Source organism: Punica granatum, chromosome 7 (assembly GCF_007655135.1).
Source record: "Punica granatum isolate Tunisia-2019 chromosome 7, ASM765513v2, whole genome shotgun sequence".
Lineage (NCBI taxonomy): Eukaryota > Viridiplantae > Streptophyta > Magnoliopsida > Myrtales > Lythraceae > Punica > Punica granatum.
Window position 1 is genome coordinate 504087 of NC_045133.1, and position 26939 is coordinate 531025.

Consider the following 26939-nt stretch of genomic DNA (forward strand, 5'->3'; position numbering starts at 1 on the left):
GGGAAGAACAAACAGCGTAAGATAGACGGCATCTCATGCTCGTAGGATATCGAGAAAGGGACAGATTGTGGGACGAGGATGTAAGCAGCGGCTTTGTTGTCAAATTGACTCGATCAAGTCACGTGGGATTACTTCTCAACTTCGTAAGCAAATGGCAGGACGACCCCGGCATCAACTGCACGATAATGGGCCTCAAGCTCCAAGCCTCCAACATTAAAATAAAATAAAATAAAATAAAGGGCTGAAGGCTTAAGCCTTGCTCTTTATTATATTCCCCACTGGCCCATCAGTAGGCCCTCCTCAAAATTATCTTATCGGGCATTCCAATCTCGATGCGAATGAATTCATTTTTAATCGGTAAAATTATCTTTATTTCGAGACCAACCAAAACCTTTTTAATCCTCGTCGCTCTTCAGGTTGATTTCACCCTCATTTATCGAATCTAGAATGCCAACTCGTGACACGAGCCGGGGTCGAGTTCGCCCGTTTGTGATTTTTGTTGATCGGGTTTTAGTCTTTTAAGTTTTTTCCCCCACAAACAATCACAGAGGTTGTTTAAAATAACCGATCAAAAGTCGATTTAACGGATGCAAGTGTGTAAACGAAATGGCATAATAGTAGAAGTAGTTCCGCGTTGGGGTTGAGGACGAGCGGTTCCTCCTTTTTCCTACAACGAAAACAATTTAACGAAACAACAGATTTCCCCCTAATTCTCTCCCTCTCTCTCTCGTCTCTCTCCTTCCCTCCATTAACCCTCGTCCCTCCTCCTCCTCCATCTTCAATTCTCTCCCCTCTCTCTCTATCTCTGCAATCATCCGATCTCTACTGTCCCAAGGCCGCCTTCTTATTCGATTCTCACGTTTAATCAATGGCGACGGTAATGCTCGCTCGCTCTCTCTCTCTCTCCGTGTTTCTCTCTCACCGGCCATTGCTGCATTTGAACTGAAATAAACCACCGCGCCGGAGATCGCATTGTTGTTGTGTTAGTATGGTTGCGCATGGTTTCTGCATGTGGCCTCAATTGATCGTTCATGAATTGCTCAAATTTGAATCAGATTCGTTACAATAATACAGCCTTGTTATTTTTCGCATTTTATAGAAATGTCTCATTTTCATTTGATGGTTAACCGGTTAATCTATCTATTCATCAAAAAGATTTAACCCATCAAATCTTTTGTGCAGAGAACTTGTGTGCTCTCTGCACTGCGATCCCGAGCTTTAGTTAATCATCGAGGCATTTAGGATCTGACGGACTAAGGAAGTTTTTGTTCTTTGATTGATATTTCCACTTCAGAAGGACAGAGGTCGGCCGCTGCCCAAGTTCGGGGAGTGGGACGTGAACAACCCTGCCTCCGCTGAGGGGTTCACTGTCATCTTTAACAAGGCTCGGGACGAAAAGAAGACCAGCAGGACCGCAGCAAACACAGTCTCCCCTCGAAGAACCAATCCCGCATACAAGTCCGCATACAACAACAAGAAGGAGAAGATTCAGTATCCTCCTAATCCTAAATCTAAGGTATCATTAGTCTTCATCTCTTCCCCCCTGCAATACCTAAAACCACACCAACTGTTCAGGGTGTGTTTGTTTTCCAAATAATATTTAACTCAACTCCACTTATTTTCAATTCAAAATCACAATCATTACTTTTTTATTCTTAAAATTTTTTTAATCATTCAATTCAATTTTTAATATTAAATTTTCTCAACTATTCATTACTTTTTCACAATTCAACAACACAATCATTACTTAATCATTACTTTCTCTCAATTATTTATTACTTTTTCACACTTTTTCTCATAATTCAACAATACAATCATTACAAACCAATTAAAACCAAAACTCAACTCAACTCAACTCTAAATCCAAATGCACTCTCAATATCTTTGAACTAAACTTACAACTGAAGCATTTACAGAGGAGGTGGTTTTGCTGTGGATGAGTTCAATTCTGACCAGATCACCAAGGCTTCAGGAACTTCAGGAATCATTCGAGTTGTAACTGAAACAATCAGAGATGGAGGGCTTCGAAGCTCCTTTTCTTTTCTTTTCTTTTCTTTTTTAATTGATTCGGGTTTTCATCTTTTCCCTTGTCTGTAAGTTTTATGTGCCTCTGCTGTGTTATCTTATACCTTTAACCCGATGACAGCATACAGAACATTGAGTGCTTTACACTTATAAACTTATCGAAGACAAATTGCTTACTGATAATCACAAATCACTCGGGCAGGCATTGTAAAGAAGAGTACAGCAGAAACCCCTCATCCGGGGGAAGAAAGGAATTCTACAACTAGACATCAGCATTACTGACTTCTCGGTAATGTACTGACGGAGACTAGTTGTTCAAAACTTTAAGATAATAATGTACAGTACAAAGTCCTTAATCTAGATCCATTTGAAACAGCATTTGCGAAATGTACAAACAACATAAAACACCACAGATGAAAATTCTCGGGTTGCTTAAATAAGTTAGGTTTTTTGTATCCCCAAAAAGAGTAGGAAAAGAGAAGGTGATCGGGGCAGTCTGCAATCTAAAAAGCCAGAAAGCACTTATCCGAACTTCCTATACAGGCTGCAGTTAAATTGCTGTGGGCTCACCTGCAGTCCTTGGCCTTCCCATCCTGGGATCATCTTCTCCAGGGCAGTTCTTCATTGAGGGCTGCTTCTCAAGCCCAGATGGAGCCAACTGCATCGAGTGGTCAAACTTGCAGGCAGGGCCGAACTTACAAATGCCATAGCGGCTGTAGTATGAGCATATATTCTGGTCCTATAGAGATAATATCCACATTCAGTATCAATGATGTCCTAGGTTTATAGAAAGGGCTACTCACCAGAAAATTTCTGTGTTTTAGGCAAGTTCAATCTACTTCAAAAGCTTTAAGTTTGCAGGAAAAAAAAAGGGCCTATCTTTGTTAGTTTTACACACTTGTCATTTGTTTACCCAATCCAAAAGTCTAAACCCAAGTGCGAGAATTTCTAGTAACCAACCCTAGTAGAAACGAAGCCAGACAGACTGACTGAGGATAGCGTTATTCCTCGTGGATTTCTCATCAGTGAGAAAGATTAATTCATTTTAGCGACATGGAACTTTCTATCAAATGTAGAATCAAATTTACTTCAGTTTATATCTCACCAAGAAGATTTTCTAGATGCTAGTCTCAACAAATGCCTTCAATGGGATCACAAAAGAACAAATCCACATTTAGGAAATGAACATTGTGATTGTGCAGTGATCCATTTTTATCCCAAAGACAATGAATCCAAAGAGATTTTCATACCCAACAAAAATATTCTACTCACCGGTCTCAGAGGTAGGCCCTTGTCACTGAGTGCTACCTGAGGTGATTTCTGGACCCGATCCTTCGGGTGGTGATATTTGCAGTTAGACTTGAACTTGCAATCCCCAGTTTTTAAGAAATAACTGCATTCTGGTTGGCCTGGCCGCTCTGGAAATTCCTCAACGGCCATCTGTTGCTGATGATTTGTATATATGTGGCTTTCAGTTGTTGTGGGGCTGTTCATGATATATGCTGGAGCTGGATGCATACTTTGTCCCTGTGGATTTAGAGGAAACTAGACAAGCAACAGAATGAGCAATCAATATTAGAAGCAACAGACTAATAGGCAGTCAACCAAAACAAATATTGAAAAGAGAACGGGCACAATCAATGTCATCCGCTTGGGAAATTCTTATTGCAGACTATAGCCAGGGAAGTGGCAAATCTTTTGGCTCATAAGAAAGAGAAACATTAATATGAAGCAGTTCACTGCACAAGAGGGAAAAGAAATATAACGGCAGATGAAAGTGGAGGAGCAGCACCGAGATGATGGCAAGGTTCATTTCTTCGTCCTATTTGCACTCAAAATCACGATCCTAACCTGCAGATCTAGTGAAGTTCTTACAATATAGCTAGCGTGGGTGAAATGTTACTCAAAAAACAGTGATTAAGACTGGAACACCAACAAGGATGAGCACGTACTGATATGATCCATAACTAACCAAATGGGCATTCACAGTATCCCTGATTCCTCATAAGAAGAAGCGAGTGAAAAGCAGAACCGAGTGTACCTGAAAATTCCATTCTGCATTTGGAGATGAAACCACTTGGGTAGGAGAATACATCATTGGCACATATGGAGTGCACTCATTATTTAATGTCCCTGAAGGAGACCAAACAGGGAACTGTGATGCATTTTGCAGTGGAGTAGATCCACCGTTGCTAAATTCCATAGGAGGGTCACCTCCTGATGTAGGATCAGGATGATTAAACTTGCAGTTAGCAGCAAATTTGCAGGTTCCAGTACGCATGTAAAAAGGGCACTCTTTTTCTCCCTGTAGGAAGAAAAAGGTCAGGTAAATTTTACCCGGATGATGCAATATGAAATCCATGTGAAATTAACTGAATTGAAAGACGAATTAATTGACTTGAATATTGGAATGTACCGGGCGGATTGGCAGTCCAAGAAAGTTAAGCTCAACAGCTGGAGCTGGTGCCACAGGATTTGCTTTGCTGTGGCTGAATCTGCAAGCTTTTCCATACTTGCAACCCCCCGGTGTCAAATAATACTGCATATAATAACATTTCAAGATCTATTATTGAGAAATGGGAATAATTTGGCATGTGGAACATACAATGGACAGGCTCCAGAGTTCATGATCCTTCAACAAGCTGCAAACTAGTACTGATATCAAACTAGTGAGCCTCTGCTACTACTGATCATGACAGAAACTTCTCAATATGTAAGTGACTACGTATTGCTGCATCTGGGCTGCTAACTCATACAAAAGCATAACTGATTTTACTTCTTTTTCATCAGGAGGACAATCGTATCTAGGCAAATCAAAGCTAAAACCTTTATCTACCCTTAACTCAGCTGATGCAAGATGTAATAAAGTGGATGCAGTAAGCTTCTAAGAGTTGGCGATACAAAATTTTGACAAACCGAGAAGATGACCAACTTAAGACGAATTTCATGTAAAAGCAATTAAATATATGACGAGTTAAGCATTTAGACCATCAATTCCTTCCGGACACCTTATCTCGTTGAAATGATGCCGCTTGACTCAAGCTTATTTCTAACCGAGTTTCCAATTATAACTTACCAAGCATGATCACACTCTACAAAAGCTAGTTGTACATTTGGATTATATATACACACACATAGAAGTATGTTAAATATACCTTGCACTCCACCTGTCCTGTTTTGTCTTTAGATTCTTCTCTATCCTTTACCCTCTCCTTTGCCACCTTCACACCAAAACAATTTGGAAGAAAAAATTGTCAGAGAAGAAGTAAGCATATGATATTAGCACCAGAAATTGCAGGAGTATCATAATACCAGCAGCTCCGAGTCAAACACCTGAATGTCCAGCAGCCCTACTTGATGAATTACAAGAAACTTATAACTCGAGCAGAATCACAACCTCTGTGTGCATCTAATATAGGGGTTCAACACAACCCTCCCAGTGTTGTCCCATATATCAGTGTACCAAACAAAATCATAGATCACCTGGATATGTTCAGACAGGACTAGGCAAAACAACTCGAAGGAAGAGCCCTCAAAACGCAAAACATGGGGCAAAAACCCAGAACACGAGATCAAGATGGGCTTGATCCTGAACTTTACTATAATGGGGTCATGCAGCTCACAGCTAATCTTGAAGCTCATGGGACCAGCTCTTACGACACAACATAGCTGATTAATGATGATTCCTTCCTCAGGTGATGTAGTGCGAACGGAACATCACCATTGTTAGTCGATGCGATGCGATGCAATTAATGACGCATGGAAGCTGTGGACTTGAGCATAGAGAGCAGAGCAGATACTGGGCTACCTGGGGTTTCCTTCGAATGGGATGATTGAACTTGCAGTTAGATCCAAACTTGCAAGTCCCCGTCTTCATGTAGAAGGCACAGTCCTCAGCGTCAGGCCTCACCGGGAACTTGTTCTTCCTCCCGAACCCTCGTTCCTCCTCCTCCTCCTCCTCCTCCTTCTGGTCATCGCCATCTTTGTCGCTCTCGTTACCATCCTCATTCCTCTTCTCCTCCTCGGTGTGCTCATCGCGATCATGCTTCACCTCCTCTGCTCTCCCTTCGTACCTTTCCCGGGAGGCGGGGACACCTCCTTGGGGCTCCTGACCGGCCGGTTCCGGTTCCGGCTCCTTCAAATCGAGCTCCTGGACCTTGGCGGAGAGCTGGTCCCCCGCCTGTGGGTGGGGATCCGGCGGTGCATTATCGGAATCGGGAGGGGCGGGGTTTGATTTGCCGTCAGGAGAGGGCATTGCGGCTGCGGCGGCGGCGGCGGGGGTGGGGGAGGAGGAGGAGGAGCCCTCAGAGGGAGCAGCTGAGGAGGCGGAGTTGGGGCTGAAGAACCATTTGAAGAAATTCTTCGATTCCATTATTCGTCTGCTTTCCTTTCCTTTCCTCACAGACACAGTGAGTGGGTTTCAGCTTCAACCCATTCCTCTCTCTCTTTCTCGCGACACACATAGACACAGACAGACACAGACACAAAACGGACACAGACACACGCAGAGAGAGAGAGAGAGAGATGTGTGTGAACAGAACAGAAGCCTTGCTTGTGGAAACGAAGGTTAAATATAGCAAAGCTTTTATTAATCATTATTTATTAATTATTTTGATCTATAGTATAAATAACCTGTTAAGTTAGGTGGATCGGAGAATAATAATTAGTTCCATTCACAATCATATAATTTATTTTGTTATAATTTAAACACGATGTTCCGTATCATTGACAAACGGCCTCTTAGGCGAGCATATCTTACGTGTCAATGCCTTATGATCAGGGCCAGGTCGATATCCGACTGATAACTGAATTGCTATGTTGTAGACACATCACGATTTAACGTAAAATATATATATATATATATAATAATAATTTCTTTGTAATTCCTTTTGTATTCTTAAAATTGCCGATGATTGTTTATAATTGAAAAGTTGTTAAAAGAAGGTACATTTATTGCAAAATCTGTTTGCATATAATTTGATTAATTAATATTCGAGATTAGATTATTAAAGTCTGCATCAGTTGACTCTAATGCACATTTATTGAGTTTTGAAGACTTTTTTTTTTTTCTCTTTTGGTAGGGAAATCAATGAATTATGGACGTGGGTTGCAATTCGGTTTTCGCGGATGGGTTATGCGATCGTTACATCGACCACTCACAATGCAGTTCAGTTAGCATAAATTACCTATCTTATGACGATAATGTGAGTCGAGAATTTCTCCAAATTGATATTGTACTTTTTGGTTTGGAATGCTGGGAAACTAACGAAAGATGATTAAGGATATTAACTACATGTATCCGAATCTGACCATTGTGATTTTAATTTTCCCCCAAATACTGTTCCTTATGGTTTCGTAATTAGATTTTAAAATTTAAACTCTAACTTTAACTCTACTCATTACACAACAAAAATATACTCTTTAAAGTAAAAAAGAAAAGTCTCATACATAACCTAAATACAACTCTATTATACTCTATTCAATTTTTAATATTAAATTCTCTTAACTATTCATTACTTTTTCACACTTTTTCTCATAATTCAATAATACAATCATTACAATCCAATTAAAATCAAAACTAGACTCAACTCAACTCTAAAACCAAATACACTATTATATTCCCAATTTGAAAATTATAAAGAAAAGGAAAAAAAAAAGGTCTCAAAAAGTTGAAGGAGCAAAATCCATGCGTGCACAAATAGACAAAATATAAAAAAGAGTGGGGAAAGAAAAAGAAGAAAAGAAAGAAAGAACAGTGTAGAGTGTGGATCATCTTTTCCGGGGAGCCCGCAGTCGAAAGTTGTCGGACGTGATTTGATTGGGCCATCGGCCCATGCCAAATACACAGCCTGTGTTATGAGCCCAGTGAAAGTCATGGAAACGATGAACTGACAACCAACGTAGTGACTGCCACGTATTATCGAATACTTCAGGCTGTTCAGAAAAAAACCATGCTTTTTTTTTTTTTGCGTGCTTTTCGAATTTCCACAAAGCAAATATTGAATCTCTGCATGCAAACTCTGGTGTCCATCTGATCTTAGGTAACTACTACGGCTAATTACAACAGTATCTCATTGTGAAGGTCCAAAATGCATCAATGAGGATATTAATTAACATCATGAGATCAAGAAGTTGTTAATTCAATTAGAAGCCTAACTGTCAGCTGGTGAGAGTTCGAGAGACACTGGGCAGTGGTCGCTTCCATAAAAGCCTGTAGAAATTAAGAATAATAGAAACAAACTTACTGAGATGTGTGGACTTTGGAGGGGGGAAAAAAAGAATTTCTTCAACTAGTTTGAGTTTGGCAGGTACTTGTTCAGTACTTTGTAATCAACAAATGATAAATGGAGCAGCTAACTGTAAATTTCCAATGTAAAGACTTCCAGTTGACCCCAAGTTTGAATTCACATTTCTCGCGATATATGTACACACACACACACATAAAGAGCAACCAAGCTCATGGTACAATGCTCTACATTGATAGAAACTGAATGCAATGAGCCAAATATTGCCATATTCAAAGTTAACATACTAGAACATATCAAAACTTTTTTTCAGCAATGTGACAGAACAAGCACATACCTTCCAATTCGATTCCCTTCCCATGCATCTCGCATGAGATGATCCTGCTTACCAGCTTCTCTGAAACGATGAAATAGTCGATTCTCATCCTCTTTCCTCTATACCTGCAAAAGAAACCACTTCCATCACTTGGCAGCACAAAAACTAAACATTTTTCTAGATCACAAAAACCGCAAAGTGGCTCACTCCGTACTTACTTCCCTACAGGGTTTCCTGACCATGAGAAGCCATGATCCATATCCTTGTCCTTGTGCAAATATCTGTATGCGTCTACAAGCTTTCCTCTGAAGTATAAATCAACATCAAAACAACCCAAGTATAAAATCTCACTAGTAGAAGGAGAAGAAGTATGCCACAACAATTTCAGGATTTTATTCGAGCTAGAAAGATTAATTTGAAATTGGACCAATTATGGAGCTAGATGTAAGTGCTAAATAATACATAGTATACGAAATGTAATAAAATCAATTATTTTTTAGTCACAAAAGCAACACGAGAAATTATCTATTTATCTTGAAAGAAAAACATACTCTTTCAGGATGGTACCAAAGCGTTTCCTTTCAGCTAGTGTAAATCCAGGCTGTCCACAATCCTGCGTGTAAGAAGCTACAGCAATTAGTTTTCAAAAAGGACAGGTTTGGCCTTATAAATTATTGTCCTCATCCAATCCATCTTTCATAAATTACTTATGAGACACATTTTTTTCATGTCTAAGAAACTAAAACAGGTGGAGCAATTCCTTCCTCAATATATAGATATATACAGCACGTAAAAGAAAATTTCAGCTTCCAGTCAATTAATTTTACCTCTTTGTTTGGAGGAACATACCCATTGAGTTTTGCAGCAGCAAAAAATTCAGGGTGGCTAACGTCAATTTCCTCATGGCTGCATACGATAAATAAGATACACAGTGATGGTCGGAGGATAGTGCATTGGTGCTTTCCATGCAGATGGAGGAAAACGGCATATAATTCTAGGTACATGCATCTTAAGAGTTCTCATAAACGAAAATTTAACATGGTATTGAGTTTGATGAAGAAGAGAAAAGGGATGTGGAACCTTGCCTCACATTTAGATCACCACACCAGATCAAGGGCTTATCTGAAGATTGTACAACAAACTCTAATAACCTTTTATCCCACTTCCTTCTCCTCTGGAAAGAGTTCTCCTCTTCCTTCCAACCATTATTCGGCGAATATGTGTTCAATAAGCGAAATGTCTCGAATTCAGCCAAAATAACACGACCATCTGGCTCATGCTTTGAAGCTGAGTGTGGAGAATAAGTGCATCAATGAAGAGTCTTAGTTGCTCTAACCACAAGTGTTAAAAAAAATAAAAGAAAAGAAAATTCACGTACAGATTAGAAGAATGCGTAAATAGATTTCTCCATATGCTGAATTGAACACCACGAGAATTATGACTATTGACACTATCTTTCAAATGAAATGCATATGTTTGTACTTAGTGGTCACGATCAAAAAAGGAAACCTAGATCAATTTAGCACAAGGAAATGCACCCAAAGGCGAAATTGAGTCACCTGAGCTCATTGATCCGAGTCTTGATTTCAAGATAATGCAGGCTTCTCAAACTTAGTCCAATGACACCAGTATATTACACACTATAACTGCTTTAATTTTTATTTTTTTTCCTAATGTTTCGAAAAACTTTCCTCTTAATCCAGCACATGAACAAGAAACCGTCTGCCCACTCTTTATTGTTGGTAACTGCCTGCTCTTGCTCTCAAGTTAATTTGCTAAAAAATAAAATAAGCTAAGCCAATCAATTCGAAGACTAGAATTTACATAGAAACGCAAAAGCAATCTCTGAGCATGCGAGAGGGCTAGTTATTTGTTAATGCAAGAAAAGCAATAGTAATTCTTAAATTTTACAAACTCTACCTTTTCCATCGAGAGAAAAGGAGACCCTTTGAGGAAGGCAACACTTCTTCACAAGCAATGCAGTACCGGCATATTTTGAATCTCCAAGAGACCACCAGACACGATAATTTCCAAATGGTAGACTTGAAAGAGCACGCATCAGTATCTGCATTTTGAGAAATAAAACAGCGTACCAACCAGAAAAGAATAACATCGTCTAGTTTACAAAAGATACGTTCCTCCTCATCGAAAGAATGCACCAGTTCTTTAAGATTACAGACATCGCGATACCTGTTTTTCCTCACGGGAAGAGCTCGTATCATCCTTCAACTCTCCAGGGTTTTTAGGTGCGCCTTTTGAGCCAGCTGCTGGCATCCTTACTTCCTACCATCACTCAATTGTTAGATCGTTTATTTTCCATAAACACCCCTCTAAAGTGAGTAACTTCAGAATCGGAAGATCGATCTGAACACTGCTGACACTAAAAACGACGAGAGTATCAGGAACACTTCAACTTTTTAAAGTGTTTCTCAGGAAAGAGTTACAAGGAAATCATGAAATTATTGAAACATAAATGTTTCAAAAGCTTCTTGTCGACCTCGCTTCAGCAACAGGAAAGCAGAGCTCATAAACAGCCATGGCATAGTTTAGCTACTTCCGACGTAGCAAAACCATACAGAGCAGCTCTTGAAACATACGGCTAAGAGTGAATGGTCGGTTAAGATCTCCAGATCACCTTACATGAGACCTACGAATCGCCTATAGACCGAGAGATCAAATCCATAATTCCACATTAGGACCACTGGTCAGCATCCCAGAACCTCAAAGAACATATCGACAAAATGCACGATGACCGGACAAGAGATGAACAGTGCAAGAGCGTCTGGGAACAAACCTGTATGGCAATGACATCAGGGTCAAGGTCGGAGACGAACTTGGTGAACTCGGGCCAGTTGTTCTTCGCCCGGAGGAGGAAGCTGTTGGCGTTCCAGGTTACGAACTTCAAGGGCTCCCTCTTCTCCTTGTCCTCCTCCGTGGCCTCAGCAGCTGCAGCAACGCCCTCGGGGTCCTGAGAGAGGTTGGGCTTCTTGCTGGAGCTGTCCTTCTCCACAGGTTTGAAGAATCGCTTCATGCTCTCTCTCTCTCTCTCTAGCGAGCGCCCTCTCCCTCCCTGGTCGATCAGTTAAGTTTGCTTCTTCCTCCGCCTCTCCGCTATCTACTTACTGCTTCAGCGCAGTCTCTCCGGCGGTCTCAGCTTTCAGTAACGTAAGTAGGAGCAGTTCGTTCTGATGATTTGTTCGGCGTTGTAAACTCAAAAGTTGTCCGGCCAGATCGGGCCGAGGACGGGCCTTGGACCGGTGTCAAACCCAATGGATAAGAGAAGCCCACGTTCATGAGCCGAAGCCCATAAGGCCCACAGGCTTTTTGTATCCATCGTGTTGGCTAACACTAGGCGTATAAAGATCGAGCTTAGCTCGAAATCCCTACAGGGAGCCGAGCTTAAGCCTAAAACAGGAAAGCTCAATTTAGTTTCGAGCCGAGTTTAAGCCGCAACATCTCTAGTTGAGCCGAGCCAAGCTTGAGTAACATGGTACCTACCTGTGCTCGACTTGGCTCGTTTAGGGATCAAGTACTTATGAATCCACTGATTATTGTTAGCTCCCATACCGATAGTACCATTATTTATTGTTGGTGGAAGGATTAGCCATCGGAATTTGCTTCTATTGGACATGGATGGAGATGGTCAAGGTAAAGCTGCGAGCAGACTAACAGAAGGTACCCGCAAAACAGCCCGAATGGGGGGTTATTGCTTAGTCTAGTAGCAGTCTGTCATGGAAGTGTTGTTACTCGACAAGCCATAGATTATGTATGCCGTGAATTGAGAAGGAAAAAGACCAATCTCTCTCTCTCTCTATGGGAAAGGAAAGGATAGTTAGCACTTTGGCTTGGTAGACAATGTGAGTGGAAGTGGGGAGAAAATAGAATTGGGCAAAGTAGTGGGTGGGCCCCATCAACTATTGTGCGGTGGTCCACGCCGGTCCTCCTCATGGCATGGGCCCTACCTAGCTTGCGCCTTATTTATATTCATTAGAGATAGCTGTAGCCAGCGGGAATAAGAGAACTTCTCGAGACATTCGCTTTTTCACGCGGATTGGAATTTATACGTACGAGAATAACTTCCCTAAAGAGGCTCCTTAAAACGGCATGAGTTACAGAGACTAGTCGGAAAGCGACGTGTCATTACGGGTCGGATTATAGTCAATAATAAAATAATAAAAAACTTGTTAAAGAACAAGATACTTGGAATGCGTTTGATTTGTAAGTAAAATTTTAAAATCACAATTTTAACTTAATTCTACCAATAACAAAACAAAATAACTCATTCAAAGTCAAAAATGTTGACCCATACATAAACATTTATACCACTCCATTATAATACAACTCCATTATAATAAATTCTCAACACCATCCATTCATTTTCATGCTAAGAGTATCCTCCTCTTTCAGCGTGCCATATTTGATTTGTAATACGGTCCCGTACTGCATCCATCTCCCTACTACTCATGTCAACACAAAAACGTTTTTGTATATATAGGGTCTTTCGGAAGGACATTAAACAGATTCTTTAACAATCGCAGCATTTTAGAGAGGCGTCAACCAAACTGTAGTGTAATGTTGCTGCAATCGAAAAGCAGCAACCAACAGACATGGGTACCAACAATTTCACAAGTAAAAGGAAGAGGATGCTACACAAAAATCATCTTTCAACAAATCGACCGACACAGGGGCAGCTCTTGTATGCACATAATTGACATGCAACACTAACCCTTTCACCGACAAGCAGACACAATTCGAAGGAGTAACGCCAAATGAGTAGGAGAAATTACCTTCGACTTGGGTATGGAAGAGTGAAAGCGCAATCTTCGCCTCTTAAGAAGAGAAGGCAGTGGTAGGGGCCCGGATTGGGACGCCTGCCTTGGATGCGTTCAAATTGACAAAGGAGGAGATGCAGGGGGTGGGGCCGCTACACACGCAACTCACGATTGGGCAAATCAGGCGAACAACAGCTTGATTTGCAATAAAATTATACAACACTATCGATGAGAGAAGGAAGAGGGGCGAAGGAGGGAAGGGGGTCGGCTTTTGAAAGTTGTAGAGGAATACTGCTCTGAAAGAAGTAAGGGAGGGGGCTGGGTAGATTTTTCTAACAGTCAACCGGGGAGGGAGATGTGGGGTCCACCAGTGACTTCGAACGGTCAATTAGCTGTGACTTTTTCAAAATCAAAATCTGATTTTAAAATATCGCTAACAAACCAAACGAGTAATTATTATTTAATAAGAAATATATTATTATTTTATAATATAATAAAATACCTACTAAATAATAAGAAAGTTATTATTTTAAATAAATAAAACAAGAATCTTATTTAATGACAAGTTCTCTGCTAAATAACAAAAATCTTATTATGTTTTAGGAGATTTGTAAAAATTAAGAGGAGGTCATTATTTAGGCTTTATTTGTTTTTAAAGTTTTTTTTTACTTCACTCTACTCCACTTAACTCAACTTATCTTCAATTCAACAATACAATTATTATTTTTACCCTTTTTTTTTCAATTTTTTAACTATTCATTTCAATTTTTTAACAATTCAATTTAATTTTTAATACTAAATTCTTTCAACTATTCATTACTTTTTCTACAATTCAAGAACATAATCGTTACTTTCTCTCAACCATTCGTTACTTTTTTCCACATTTTCTCATAATTCACACAATTATTATTTTTTTACTTTCTCCATCCATCTTATTATTACAATCCAATTAAATATATATATATATATATATATATATGTAGTTAGAATGAAATTGAGTTAAACTCAATTCTATTTTAAGGAGTGTCTATATATATATATATATATATAAGGATTTTTTTTACCTAAACTGGCTTATGGTTTATCCATGTTGTCAAATATATTAGATGCTTTTTGTATGTCAAATCTATCTCATGATTTACTTTTTGCATCGAATTTATCCCGGCGTTATCTTTTCCGTCAACATCTAACGGCCGTGCTGACGTGGCACATGGAAAGACAGTGGGCCCTACTTGCCACGTGGGCACCGCGTCAGCACGGCTGTTAGATGTCAACGGAAAAGATAACGCCGGGATAGATTCGATGCAAAAAGTAAACCATGTGATAGATTTGACAAAAAAAACATATGATATATTTGACAAAACGGATAAACCATGGGTCATTTTAAGTAATTTTCCCTATATATAAACACTTCTTGAAAGTATTCCCCATTATTTATTAATATTAACGGTTAGGTCAGGCCAAGCCAATTATTAAGAGCAGAGTGCAAGTATGGCCGACTGAGCTGTTATTACTATTGGAGAACCCATTTTGTTGGGCTTAGTGGGAGGATTCACTCGCACATTTTACACTGTATTTGGTTTTAGAGTTAAGTAGAGTTGAATTTTGATTTTAATTAGGTTGTAATATAATTGTATTGTTGAATTGTGAGAAAAAATGTGAAAAAGTAATGAATAATTGAGAGAATTTAGTATTAAAAATTGAATTGAATTGTTAAAAAATTGAAGAAAATGGAAAAAGTAATAATTGTGTTGTTGACTTTTGTTGTGTAATGAGTAGAATTAAAATTTTTAAAACCGACCTTAAAACCAAACGGATAGTTAATTTCCACTCCCCGACGAAGCAAACCAGCAGCATCCTCAGTTAAGGCCGATCATAACTCAGCTGCCATTTGTCACCTTGAACTACATTAGTGTCACATAGATTTCAACTATCATGTAACTATCCTTTTCGAGGAAAAAATAAAAATGAAAACAGTTTTCAAATTAAATATAAATGTTAACGTTTTACCATTTTTGAGTGTGTTACATGGATTTTAAATGGATGTGTCACTTTCTTCCTAAATTGGTCCTTAACATAGAGAAATAACAAATAAGATTTGTTTTAATTGGCGAAATAAGACTCGATGAAATAAAATCACAAAAGAAACTTTTTCACGTTTTTTTTCACTAACGTGAATTGATTCAAGTGATTCGGCGCTTATTTCGCTTATCGCTTAAACAAAATCTCGGGTTCAATTTATTGCGAATGTAAAAAATTCACGCTGTCAAAATTTTACCATTTAGTGTGCTGATCCAGCTAAAAAAGAAAGGAAAATAATGGTATCCCTTTATTTTCTATCCATAGAAATGAAGCGCACTTGCTGCCATTCCATTTGCAGTATGGTTTGTCACCGTTTTGCTTTTGGTTTGGTCTCTGTTCTACCTGCCGCCCCGCCCCCAACTTTGCCCATACATACATACATTACATGCACTTCACCAGAAACACCCAAGGCTGCATGCTCAAAGCTAATCAAGTAACGGCGAACAAGTACGTCTCACAGATGAATGGATACAGCAACAATACCCCGATCTCTGGAGTCTGCCTGCCTACCAAAGAGCCCGTTCGTTGCCATCGAACAGCTGTACTGCAGACATCCAAATATCAGCAAACCACTGCCACGTCCAGATAATCAATCACATGTTACAGAATTATACTTCCATTTGATCCAATGACATCGCACTCTGCAACGACAGAATTGGCCAATTCGTGGTTTCTGTGTGTGACGCGGTGAACTTTTTAATCTGGGTTGATTGTTAAATTCATAAATTTCGGGCGTTGAGGTCGGATCCCGCGCACCGTAATTAATGGCATCCACTCCATAAATGCATCTTATACATGCATGTATGAATGTGTACGCATGTGAACACTAATTAATCACAGCTGAGCATCACGTTACTTACATAAATTAATCTATACTCCATTGTCAACTAGACCCCCCCTCTTTTTTTTTTTTTTTTTGCTTATATTTTTTTGCCAGATTTCATCTGAATTTCCATCCCCCCCCCCATTTGTCAGTCACAAGCACTGAACGACTGATGGAAAAAAGTGGCGTAAATAACATAAGATTTAAGAATGAAATGGCAAAAAAGAATGGCAATAAATAAATATATATGAATCAGTAAGTAATAAACTAACAAAAAATTTTTTTTGCCTGTGTTAATTTGTCTTGATCGTCCTCTGCTTCTTCTTGTTGTTGTTCTTCCTCTTCCTGAAGACGACCTCCGTGTCGAGGCCGAAGCCGTCGACCTTCCTCTTCTCGACGAGGTCGGAGCGCTTGAACATCTCCACGAGGGGCCCCACGCTGTACAGATCGTTGGCCGAGTACTTGTCCGTCCCCTTGGTGAGGGAGACGTGGAGCACGCACACCCCGCCTGGCCTCAGCGTCCGCTCGATCTCCCCTACGAACTTCGACGGGTACAGCGCGTGGTCGAACACGTTCGAGAACTCGAAATCGAACGTCTCGTCCCCGAAGGGCTGCGCGTGGAAGTCACCCTTCACCACGAGCGGGGGGCGGGGCACCAGATCGATCCCGATGGAGTCGCTGACGCCGATCTGGCGGAGGGCGGCGACCTCCTGGCCGACCCTGGCCCCGATGGAGAGGGCCTTGGAGGAATTGGAGAGGAGGCCCCGGCGCTTGAGGCTCTGGAAGAAGTCGGAGAAGACGCGGACCTTGCGGTCCCAATCGCGGGTGGTCCAGAGGTGCTGGAGCTTTGGGTTGAGGGTCTTGTTGAGCTGGTGCTGGATGTAGGCGTCGTAGGAGGAGTAGCCGCGGCGGATGCGGAGGTCGCCGGAGGAGGAGGATCTGGATTTGGATGCTGTAAGGCGGTGGAGGGGAGTCTGGGAGGCGAGGAAGAGGAGGACGAAGAGGGAAAGGAAGAGGGAGAGGATGAAGGGCTTGAGGAGGAGTGGGAGCTTGGAAGCAATGGCGACTCTCATAGTCATATTTCCTCCTCCTCCTCCTGCATGAACAGAGAAATAGAGAGAGAGAGAGAGATTTCCGTGTCGAGTGATAAGAACGAACATTGCGAGTAAAGCTATTAGGTAGGATATCACTAGTAAGCAAAGAAACGGATGACACCCCCCCGCCCCTATTGGATTCATTTCGGACTCATACTCGTATTTTTATCGAACCACAAACATTATGGCATTCGATTCGATTCTTACAGATGGACATCGAACCTTCTTCATCGGGCCAAAAGGGTCCTACGGACACAGCTTACCATATTCATTCATTTCGTTTTCCTTTTTCTGTATTAATTATATGCAACTACCATATTATATATACACACACGTAAAACTACAATATCATTTGGACTTTTTTGACCTTTAGTTATGCTTTCGTAAAATTTGATTGATGTTCTCCCCAAAGAAAAATTGCTCCGCATTCATAGTTGAGACCCTGAATCCAAATTCATGCAGGGGACAGTAGAGCTTGTTCCCTTTAGTTTCTTTGCAGAAGATATCGTGTACTTAACTGTGGTAGAGAGACATAAATAGAACTTCCTTTGGATAACTTTACTATGGTCATAACTCTGAGCGAAGTACTTGCAACTAACTTAAATCATTGGATTGCCATACAACACCGGAAGCTTCGTAAAAGTAGTAGTCAGTCATTTATGTAATAAATGTCCGGTTCCTATTATATATACAGTTAATACAGCTACACCTCTGACCCATCCCATGACCGGAGTGGGCCACCGGCAAGGCGAAGCAAGTAGATCGTGAGATCTGACTTGGGAACACCTTGCCAAGGCTACCATTCTTTTCTCGCCCTTCACCTTCGCTCTGTAAATGATCAAGGGCACAATATGCTCTTTTCACACCATGCGAATCTCATGGCTACAATATCATGGAATGCAAGTAATTTTCGGGCCCGCCCCATCCAGCAGTTGTAACTTCTCCTGAGATGGGATTCTTTCAGGGAGTGCATGAACTGGAGGTTTATCGACTTTTACCTCTGCAAAGAATAAGGCAAATCTCCGATACTCCAAGGGGAAAAATTACACCGGAAACGGCTCAGCATTAATAAAGCAATTACATCAGGAACTCCTACAAAACCCGACGAACCCGGGTCTAAACAAATCCTTCTAGAAACCCTGCCTAGGTGAGTATTTCCTGTTCCTTCTCATGCATGGCCAGAGAGATATAGAAAATTAACCAAAAAGTAGAGCTACATACCTTCACTGAAGTCCAATTTATTCCCGACGATTACTCGAGAGCATAGTCCCACGCAACCTAGACAATGCAGCTGCTTTAGTTGCATTGGACTTGGCTGCATCAAGTAATGGATCCGATAAAAGTGCTTGGTCGAAGCAGTACTTGGCTTCCTCCCATAGACCCTCAGCAACAAATACTAGCCCTAAGTTGTTAAAGGCAGGAGCATAGCCGGGCTGGAGTTCAAGAGACTTGCCAAACATTGCTTTAGCTCGTTCGTAATGCTTCTGTTGCCGGTAGAGATTTCCTAGATTGGAAAACACCGCATGAGCATGCTCCGGTCTTGCCAGAGCTAATGCCCGCTTGAATACTTTCTCAGCCGGTGATAACTCCTCAGATAGTTGCAATGAGATACCTATCGTGCACATTCACTCATCAAGTTAACCCCTGAAACTGTCTGCAGTGTTACATACTACAGCTCTTTCAAGAATCAACTACAGGACCTCAAAAAATACTGACATGGCTCCACACTAGCGCCATGTGCCACCTTTGATTCTTGAAGGGGCTATTGCAAAAACAAAACGCTGAAGATGGATCTATGATTTACACTGATCAGAGAGTTAATTCAAACCACAGTTCTGTTATTATGCACCTTACCTAAGTTACTCCAAGCACAACCGCATTCTTGGAAGCGGGCAACTGCAGCTTTGAGGTACTTCTGCGATTCTTTGAATCGTCGGCTGCAAAGACCATGAAGGCCGAGCTGGTGCCAGTGCAGAGCATCGTCAGGGTCCTCTGCTATGGTCTGATATATTAGAGATCGTGAGTGGGAGTAAGAACCATCAGAAAGCAAATCAAGCAGTTCCAATACAAAATTAGAGCAGTTCATCTTGTCCTATAGTAATCACTTACACCTAGGGAAAGTTTGACTTTACACCCCGATGTACAGTGTGAAATTAGAGCAGGCCTATGATCTATTTTGTAGCCTGAAGTTTGACTGTCCCATCACCCACCCTGCAATTTGGAATTTCACACCGCTTTCCAGAATAACCCTATAAAATCTATCAAGGATACAGAAAATGTAATTTTCAGAATACACAAAATCATTTCCCGGTAGTTTTCTTCTAGATCCTCTTTTTTTTTTGGGACCTCGCCATCTAGACCCTTAAGAAACACTAAGAAATCATTAACATTACAACTGTTTGATTTTGCATCCTAAAAATGACCGAAGAAATGACCCCTGAAATTCTCATACCATGTCAAGGACAACATGATCCAAGTAAAAAAAAAAAAATGGTCACAAAATTCTCCACAAACGTGTTATGAGGGATCACAAAATACCTGCTTCAGGCTGTAGATGGCTTGCTCTTCTACATCAATTATATCAGATTGTCTGTTTGCAAATGCTGCAGTTATCTCATGTTGGATCTTGTGAACCAGGGCAAGCCCTGACCAGGCTAGAGAAACTTCAATAGAAGAAGTATCTCCATCTCTTATAATTGAAACCATTTCATTTCTAGCCCATAAGAACTGATCACTAGGATCTTGAGACCTTTCAGCATCTTTCACTCTGTGAAGAGCAACAGCATATCGAGTAGACAAACAATTCGAATCCAATTTCGCAGCCTAGAAAGGAAACCATGCATCAAGAGAGAGTGGCTATGTTAGACTGCAAAATTTAAACAGGTCTAAAAGGAATTATCCATAAAGTCACAGTTATAAAAAGACGTGAGTGCAGTTGCAACCAACAAATGATACAAGGCAATAGCACCTCCATCAGGACATACGAAACCCCCTAAGCACTCAAACAAAAGCCATACGCACCTTCTCCAAGCACTTGCAAGAACTCCTGTAATCACCAGCCACATAACATGCATCAGCAAGATTCACCCATATATGTGATGCTTTAGGTTCTGCCTTCAGAGCAGCAAGCAGACACTCCTTCGCCACATTCACAGCAGTAGTCTGATCAACAAAACCAGATTCACCAGCATTTGCGCCAGCACCTGTAAAAAATCGCACTTAAGAGAGTAAAACGACTAATCCAGAATAGAATCCAAAGAAACATACCAATCATATTGAGGAATAATGAACAGTCATTATCAGGGACTACTCACCACCATCTTTTGAAATCTAACGTGTAACAACATAATGATAAGCAGAACTGATATATATATATATATATATATAGAAATGCAGATCATGCTCATCAATTAATACCTGGAACAGTGGAACCATATTTACAAAGTAAATGTGCTGCATAGTTAATCAAGGCAGCAGGATGGTTTTGATCTTTCAGGATCAATTCTTGGAAACATTTAGCTGATTCCTCCAGATTTCCCCTGGAAGACAGTAAACACATGGAAAGATTTTTAAAGAAAAGAATAAAGATCATTTACATAGCCAACTGACTGCAAATCAAGTATGAGTAAGAAAGCCCATTTCCATAAGTCTTTTGTCTGAAATCACCAGATAAGGAAACAAGCTTTGCTATCCTGAACTCGCATTATTATATGTGATGGAGGTTCATTTGGAAATATAATTCTCTTGAACACATTTCTCATATTCGTCCATCTCTCTCCCAATCATGGAGAGTTCCTCAGTCATAAGTTTTTTAATCCATCTTAAATCTCAATCAGCCAGTGAGCATGCTCATACTAGTAGCAAAACATGATCATACGCTTGATTTCATGCCCTACTATAGCTTCTCAATATATGATAAGCTACATGACAATAGTCATTCAACAAGTTAGATCTAATATGGTAATACCCCGCCTCACCTTTGGAGATGTGCAATCCCAAGGTTTCCAAGGCAATCATAATTGTCAGGAATAACAGCTAACAAAGATGATAACACTGAAATAGCACTCTGCAGAATAATGGAAGGAATGTTAAGTAGCTCATCACTAAAACAGAGAAGAATCAATTACTGACATTAGTAATGAAGCTTATACCTGCAAGCGGCCACTTCTGAGGAGTATCAAGCCTAGGGTATTCCACACAACAGCCTGCCTAATATCTGCTTGCATTGAGTCCTTTAGTTTAGCAATAATTTCTTCCAGCTCATCGGGCTCAAGTTCTTTATCCGAGCTATTATCCCCTAAACTTTCTAACAGAATGCACTACATATTTGGATAAATGCCAAACAATCAGTTTCCCACTACAAACTATATTATGAGGGCCAAAATGACCATACATCGAAAGAAACAAATCTAGAAGCAGTACAGCACCTGTGCGTGATGAATTTGAACCAATGAAAGCAACTCTGGTCGATCAATTTCACTTTCAGGGCGTTGTAAGATCTCTGCTGCTTTTTCATATGCCAAAACTGCCTAATGGCATTAAGAAGGCATGTAAGCAAGCTGGAAGAGATGATCAATTGACTTGTCGAATGGAAACTACCTTCTGTGGTTGCCCCATCCTCTGATACATTAATCCGAGTATGAAATGAGCATGAGCATTTTTTGGCATCTTTCTTGCAACGTGAACTAAGCCCTGAAAGCAAACATGGAATTAAACATATTGGTTACTAAAACAGGTTTTTCTATGGTTTAACATATCGAGAGATCAATGTTATGCTGACCATGCGACACAGCATAAACAATAACGACAAAAATAATAATAAAAAATAAATAAAGCACATGCATTTAAATGATAAACATAAGTCCAACGGATGCCTTCGACTACATGCCCCAATGATCCGGGGGGGGGGGGGGGGGGGGGGGGGGGGGAATAAAAGTTAGTTTATATCGGAGCTGCAACTGGCACATTGAATACTTTTCATCGTATACTCTATTTTTAAAGATGCACCTGATACTCATGCCAATGATGTATCCTCAGCTCGACATGCAAAGGATGACTATGTACAATGGACATTCACACTTTCGCTCACCACATTCCAACTAGAGCGTTGTCAGATCGGAGAGAGGGCGAAAAAAAATTATTAAAAAGAGATGGCAAAAAGGAGGAGAAAACTCACAGTTTTGAGACTGCTAACTTTTTCTTCCCTAGATGACGGTGTCCCTTGACCGTGCTGGTCCAACTCTGCATCACCTCCATAATCAGGCGAGCATTCTATCTTACTGATCCTTGGCCGGCATTTCCCCGGCTTACCCAGCTTTTTAACCTCAGCTTCCACAGTATCAGACTCTTTAGAGATGACAATTCTTTTATTCTGGCTGTTTTCATCAGTGATCAATCTACACAAAACATCGACCTCGTCAACAGTAAATCTAAAACCAAACATGTAGTCTCTGATACATAAAATATTACAATCTCTTAACTCCGAAGCTTTACCAACCATAATATTTGGTTGAATAAGATCCTGAGCATTCAAATTTCACCTCATATTCTTCCATGACAGACTTTAAAGGGTGCGTACAGACAGTTCGGGTTTCTGCTTCAAGCTTGAACAAAGACAATAGGCTATCAATATCTGAAAAGATGTCTATTATTGGGTTTTAACACCGAGAGTATAGAGTTAACCAAGCGTCGCTTTCAAGTGATCGAGAAACGAAAGAACAATTACGGAGCACACTCACACATTAGCATCTTGCTTTGCTCTTCAGCTTTCAAGCATCCAAAAGGCAGCAAATCAAAACAGTACAACCTCAAATTCCTAGAAATAGGAGCGTTGAAATAGACATAAGAACGTCTTCACTACCTGGAGATGTCCGGCACCGTAATCGGGACAGAGTCGTCGCCATCGGAAACGGGAGGGTCGACGTTCAGGTCAGCCAAGACAGCAAGCTTGGGAAGTTGAAACGACACCGAGGCCTCCTCTGCACAGCCGTGCTCCAAAGTACGGGGCTCGACCTTCACCGCCGGCACAGCATACTGCTTCTCCGACATTTTCTAAGCTTGACTGCAAGTCTCCCCCTGCTTCCCCGGCTGCTCTGCTCTGGTGGAAGAAGTAGTAGTAGAAGAAGAAAGAAGAAATCGTACTTTGGGCCTGCAGGTTCTCATACGGGCCTCCTTATGGGCTTCGAGCCATCCATTCTGAGCCCAGTTCGTACTTATAAAGGCCCATTTCCGACTTGATGCTTCGTTAAGGACGGAGTCATGGGAAGGACGAACGTTCGATTGTGCCGTAGAATTTGCTTGGAGTCTTCCAAGCCTCCTACATACAGCAGAAGAGAAGATGAGACATTGAAGCCTCAAATTTGAACCATCGAGGTTACAATTGACAAGAAATGCAAACGAGAAAGCCTTATTAAAACATTCAAGCGACATCAAGGAACCGGGTTATCTTATTTCGCATGACATCTTATTTTTAATAGATCAATCCATCAATCGTCAAAATGGTCAGCTAATAAAAAGTCCACGTTAAGAAAATGGTATTGGCAGAACGTAAGGCTCCGTTTGGATTGAGAGTTAACTAATTTTAACTTTAACTTTAACTCAATACACTACATAACAAAAATACACATTTTCCAATTCAAAAATTTTAATTTTAATTTTAACTTTAACTCAACACACTATACAACAAAAACACACGTTTCCCAAGTCAAATTTATAATTACATCTTATTTGTCCTTTTTCACAATCAAAATCAAAATCAAAATCAAAGTAACTTTAACTCTGAATCCAAACGGTCCCTAAATATTTTTTACATTTCCCGGTTTTCCATAACTAGATCACGATGACTCATCTATGTACGATATTGCCCTTCTTTGCTTTCACCGTCTCCGTTTTAATGGCTTGCTTCACCGGCATTTGCTAGATCACCTGCCTTCAAACTTCAAAGTGATCTGTGCTTTCATCTGTCTTCATATGAGAGAACAAATTCCTCCGCATTGAAGGCATTCATCTCAAGACTTGAACCGCTTCCGACCCCTGAAGCTCGTGGAATGTTGTGAACTTCATGGGATAATACAACTTTCACCCCTTATTGTCAGCGCTAAGACTACGCGTCCTGGGATGTTGTCGTATCGTGTTCTTCCAGAACTCGTCCTTCTTCCTTTTCCTCTTTGGTTTCACGGAGCCCATTTTGCTGTTGATTATCCCAAGTATAGCACTCTTATCCTTCCTGTTCTTGATCGCGGCTTTAACATCCAATATTGCCCTCAGCTTGTCATAAGACTTGGCATCAGGCACCTGTCCGCTCTTCACCATCTTCTTGTGGTAGAAGAAGGCCCTCCTAAAATCCCGAACCCGAACATATGCATATATCATAGTTGAATAAGTGACTGAATCAGGCTTCAGATTCAAAGTCGCCATCTCCTTCAACAGCTGGGGCAACTTCGAGTGCTGTCCTCCCCGAGCATAAGCATTCATCAGCATATTATAAGTCATCACAGTGGGCCCAAGACCCATATTCCCGAATTCTGAAATTACGTCTCTTGCCTCCACATACTGCCCTTGCTTAGCGAACCCATCAAGGAGAATATTGAAGGTTACCCTCGTGCCTCCAATCTTCTCCTTGATCATCATTTTCCAGATCTTCATCAGCACTTCTGTGTTACCGGCACGCCTGAATGCATCCAGCAGAGTAGTATAAGTCTCGATGGAAGGCTTCGTTCCTTCTCTCTGCATATTCTCAAATGTAGCATAAGCCTTCTCATGCCACCCGCTGACTGAGTAAGCGTGAATAAGAGATGTATAAGAGTGGCAGTTTGGCTTTATATTAGCTTTCCTCATCTTCAAGAAAGAGTCCGCAGCCTTGTCACTCATATTCTTCTGCCGCCCATATGCACTAATAAGGCAGGTGTACGAATTTACGTTCGGCTTCAATCCCATCAACTGCATCTCTGAGAGCAATTTCTCGACAATCTCAGGCTGCATTCTTCTACTATATGCATCCATCAGAATGTTAAACGACGCAGCAGAAGGCTTTAGTCCCTTTGCCTTCATCTCAGAGAAAAGCCCTTCAGCCTCTTCAATCTGATTCGATTTGCTATAAGCATCCATAATAGTGTTGTAGATGATAACATTCGAAGTTATCCCTTTATTCTCCATTTCTGATTGGATGATGAGTGCTTCCTTCTTCAGCCCCTCATCGCAAAATGATTTTATAAGGGCACCCATCACTTCTAAACTCCACTCCACGCCTTTCCGGTTCATCCTTTCGAAGAACTCCCACACATCTTTTGCACTCTTCCCCATTTTTCTCATAACTGTGATCACGATCGAGCAGGTTACATGATCGGGACGCACATTATTCGCTTCCATAGTCTCATAAACCTTCCAAGCATCTCTATACCTGAGAGCATTAACTAACAACCATCAAATTCTCGAACTGAAACAGGAACATCAAGCTCCGGAAGCACCAAATTCAATATTACCTTCCAGAGCTCATGAGCCCTGAAATGGCGGCATTGTAGACATGAACATCCCTAAGCTGCTTCTTGCTGGGTAAATTTTCAAACAAGACCATCAGCTCCTCCCCCATCCCCGCCCGGCCCAACATCGGAAATACAACCGAGCAAGCACGAGGAGTGACAAGGGACGGTTCCTGTAACCCCATCCACTCGAAGAAGTACAACGCACACGTCACGAGCCTCTCCTGCTCCAGCAACCCCAACACCTTCAAAACAGAAAGAGAACATTTTTCAGTCTTTAATAAGAATGGACATGAACCCACCCAAGCATACACCTTTCAGCAACTTCCGTCGGCAACAGAGCAACCCAATCTCACCTGTAGGCATTCCCTGGAGCTTATACTGCCATTGAAATCCCCCAAGAACTCCCCCAAGGTCGAATTTTCTGGCAGGTCTCTGGCAATTCGCAGAATTTCACCGGGAACTCCCTCGGGAACGGCCCTGGGCTCCGACTCCAGAGACCTCATTTGACATTTCTCCGCCGTGGAAGCATACTCGGTGTCTGATTCATCCTCCGCTCCGTCGAACGAGGAGAGGCGCCAGGAGGAGCGGCGGTTCTTCTGGAGGGAGAATCGAGCTTCGAGTGGCGGGTCCTGAGTGGTAGCCCGAGACTTGAAGAACCGGCGAATCGGATCGTCATCGTCTTCTTCGTCGACTTCACCGTCTCCTCCCTCTACTCCGTCCTCTTCCGGTTCAGCTTGTTCTCCGTCTTGGTCCTGTTCATGGAGGTAAGGTAGGAAAATGGGGGAAGCAGAGGAGGGTGGAGTTGCACAGAGGCAGAGAGGTTTCGAGGACTTGGAGGAAAACAGGAACAAGTGAGATTTGGGGAACCGGGGAACTGGGCTGCACTTGCCGGAGACGACGACCGAGACTGAAGCAGGGAAGTGCTGCAGCTGCTGTGTGAGCGCCATTGTCGGGTTCTCCCCGGAGCTGAGCAGAGAAAACTACGTCTTATATCGGCCGAATTTCAATTTGCGCCATCAATTTTAACGTTAATGTCATCTTGCACCCTGAACTTTTGTAAAGTGCGAAACTTACACCTTTTGTTACAGTTGTGTTTGGATTT

General features: G+C 41.3%; 5 protein-coding genes across 13 annotated transcripts; 1 reads left to right on the forward strand and 4 right to left on the reverse strand.

Annotated features, from left to right (window-relative positions):
• The first annotated feature begins 650 nt into the window (after positions 1 to 650).
• LOC116213982 (protein NOI4) lies at positions 651 to 2210 on the forward strand. 2 transcript variants are annotated; one of them, XM_031549171.1, is made up of 3 exons: positions 651 to 877; positions 1295 to 1516; positions 1917 to 2210. In XM_031549171.1, exons 1-3 carry the CDS (start codon positions 869 to 871, stop codon positions 1938 to 1940), a joined length of 255 nt encoding a protein of 84 aa, XP_031405031.1. In that variant the 5' UTR covers positions 651 to 868; the 3' UTR covers positions 1941 to 2210. The 2 variants fall into 2 exon arrangements, with proteins under 2 accessions (XP_031405031.1, XP_031405030.1); XM_031549170.1 differs by lacking the exon at positions 1917 to 2210 and having other exon boundaries at positions 1295 to 1675.
• A 33-nt stretch (positions 2211 to 2243) lies between these two features.
• On the reverse strand, positions 2244 to 6562 carry LOC116213981 (zinc finger CCCH domain-containing protein 43-like). Of its 3 annotated transcripts, none has more exons than XM_031549167.1 (6): positions 5831 to 6562; positions 5181 to 5246; positions 4442 to 4564; positions 4067 to 4330; positions 3298 to 3570; positions 2244 to 2764 (listed from the first exon to the last, which is right to left on the reverse strand). In XM_031549167.1, the coding sequence occupies exons 1-6, from the start codon at positions 6395 to 6397 to the stop codon at positions 2576 to 2578; spliced, it is 1482 nt and encodes a 493-aa protein (XP_031405027.1). In that variant the 5' UTR covers positions 6398 to 6562; the 3' UTR covers positions 2244 to 2575. The 3 variants fall into 3 exon arrangements, with proteins under 3 accessions (XP_031405027.1, XP_031405028.1, XP_031405029.1); XM_031549168.1 differs by having other exon boundaries at positions 2246 to 2764; positions 5834 to 6559; XM_031549169.1 differs by lacking the exon at positions 5831 to 6562 and adding an exon at positions 5338 to 5814 and having other exon boundaries at positions 2246 to 2764.
• A 1398-nt stretch (positions 6563 to 7960) lies between these two features.
• On the reverse strand, positions 7961 to 11765 carry LOC116215572 (DNA-(apurinic or apyrimidinic site) lyase). Its single transcript, XM_031551331.1, has 9 exons — positions 11381 to 11765; positions 10777 to 10869; positions 10507 to 10651; positions 9672 to 9873; positions 9414 to 9492; positions 9138 to 9199; positions 8805 to 8891; positions 8608 to 8711; positions 7961 to 8236 (listed from the first exon to the last, which is right to left on the reverse strand). Exons 1-9 carry the CDS (start codon positions 11615 to 11617, stop codon positions 8178 to 8180), a joined length of 1068 nt encoding a protein of 355 aa, XP_031407191.1. The 5' UTR covers positions 11618 to 11765; the 3' UTR covers positions 7961 to 8177.
• Positions 11766 to 15573: 3808 nt separating this feature from the next.
• On the reverse strand, positions 15574 to 17500 carry LOC116214083. 4 transcript variants are annotated; one of them, XM_031549354.1, is made up of 2 exons: positions 16552 to 17500; positions 15574 to 16012 (listed from the first exon to the last, which is right to left on the reverse strand). In XM_031549354.1, the coding sequence occupies exon 1, from the start codon at positions 17421 to 17423 to the stop codon at positions 16557 to 16559; it is 867 nt and encodes a 288-aa protein (XP_031405214.1). In that variant the 5' UTR covers positions 17424 to 17500; the 3' UTR covers positions 15574 to 16012; positions 16552 to 16556. The 4 variants fall into 4 exon arrangements, with proteins under 4 accessions (XP_031405214.1, XP_031405213.1, XP_031405212.1 ...); XM_031549353.1 differs by having other exon boundaries at positions 15574 to 15984; positions 16536 to 17500; XM_031549352.1 differs by having other exon boundaries at positions 15574 to 15984; positions 16552 to 17499.
• Positions 17501 to 17890: 390 nt separating this feature from the next.
• Positions 17891 to 26820, reverse strand: LOC116214081 (pentatricopeptide repeat-containing protein At5g50280, chloroplastic). Of its 3 annotated transcripts, XM_031549348.1 has the most exons (14): positions 26327 to 26813; positions 24796 to 24808; positions 23218 to 23333; positions 22534 to 22753; positions 21957 to 22049; positions 21785 to 21886; positions 21509 to 21676; positions 21335 to 21423; positions 20775 to 20896; positions 20379 to 20560; positions 19896 to 20180; positions 19212 to 19359; positions 18579 to 18969; positions 17891 to 18357 (listed from the first exon to the last, which is right to left on the reverse strand). In XM_031549348.1, the coding sequence occupies exons 1-13, from the start codon at positions 26782 to 26784 to the stop codon at positions 18596 to 18598; spliced, it is 2370 nt and encodes a 789-aa protein (XP_031405208.1). In that variant the 5' UTR covers positions 26785 to 26813; the 3' UTR covers positions 17891 to 18357; positions 18579 to 18595. The 3 variants fall into 3 exon arrangements, with proteins under 3 accessions (XP_031405208.1, XP_031405207.1, XP_031405206.1); XM_031549347.1 differs by lacking the exons at positions 24796 to 24808; positions 26327 to 26813 and having other exon boundaries at positions 17934 to 18357; positions 23218 to 23464; XM_031549346.1 differs by lacking the exons at positions 17891 to 18357; positions 18579 to 18969; positions 19212 to 19359; ... (7 more) ...; positions 22534 to 22753; positions 23218 to 23333 and adding an exon at positions 25838 to 26079 and having other exon boundaries at positions 24108 to 25755; positions 26191 to 26820.
• Between the last annotated feature and the right edge of the window lie 119 nt (positions 26821 to 26939).

Bases quoted from the DNA above. Each gene is read 5' to 3' on its own strand.
- LOC116213981 (XM_031549167.1), bottom strand. From the start codon at position 6,397: ATGGAATCGAAGAATTTCTTCAAATGGTTCTTCAGCCCCAACTCCGCC. The intron at 5,247-5,830 runs GCCCAGTATCTG...TTTGGTGTGAAG, and splicing joins TTCGAAGGAAACCCCAGGTA to GTGGCAAAGGAGAGGGTAAA. The intron at 2,765-3,297 runs GTGAGTAGAATA...TTATCTCTATAG, and splicing joins AGGGCCTACCTCTGAGACCG to GACCAGAATATATGCTCATA.
- LOC116215572 (XM_031551331.1), bottom strand. From the start codon at position 11,617: ATGAAGCGATTCTTCAAACCTGTGGAGAAGGACAGCTCCAGCAAGAAG. The intron at 10,870-11,380 runs GTTTGTTCCCAG...GAGTGATGGTAG, and splicing joins CTGATGTCATTGCCATACAG to GAAGTAAGGATGCCAGCAGC. The intron at 9,874-10,506 runs GTAGAGTTTGTA...CTCCACACTCAG, and splicing joins CTTTTCTCTCGATGGAAAAG to CTTCAAAGCATGAGCCAGAT.
- LOC116214083 (XM_031549354.1), bottom strand. From the start codon at position 17,423: ATGTTCGTTCTTATCACTCGACACGGAAATCTCTCTCTCTCTCTCTAT.
- LOC116214081 (XM_031549348.1), bottom strand. From the start codon at position 26,784: ATGGCGCTCACACAGCAGCTGCAGCACTTCCCTGCTTCAGTCTCGGTC. The intron at 22,050-22,533 runs GTGAGTTTTCTC...GTTTGCTTTCAG, and splicing joins AAGTTAGCAGTCTCAAAACT to GGCTTAGTTCACGTTGCAAG. The intron at 19,360-19,895 runs GTATTTTGTGAT...CTAATATATCAG, and splicing joins CCATCTACAGCCTGAAGCAG to ACCATAGCAGAGGACCCTGA.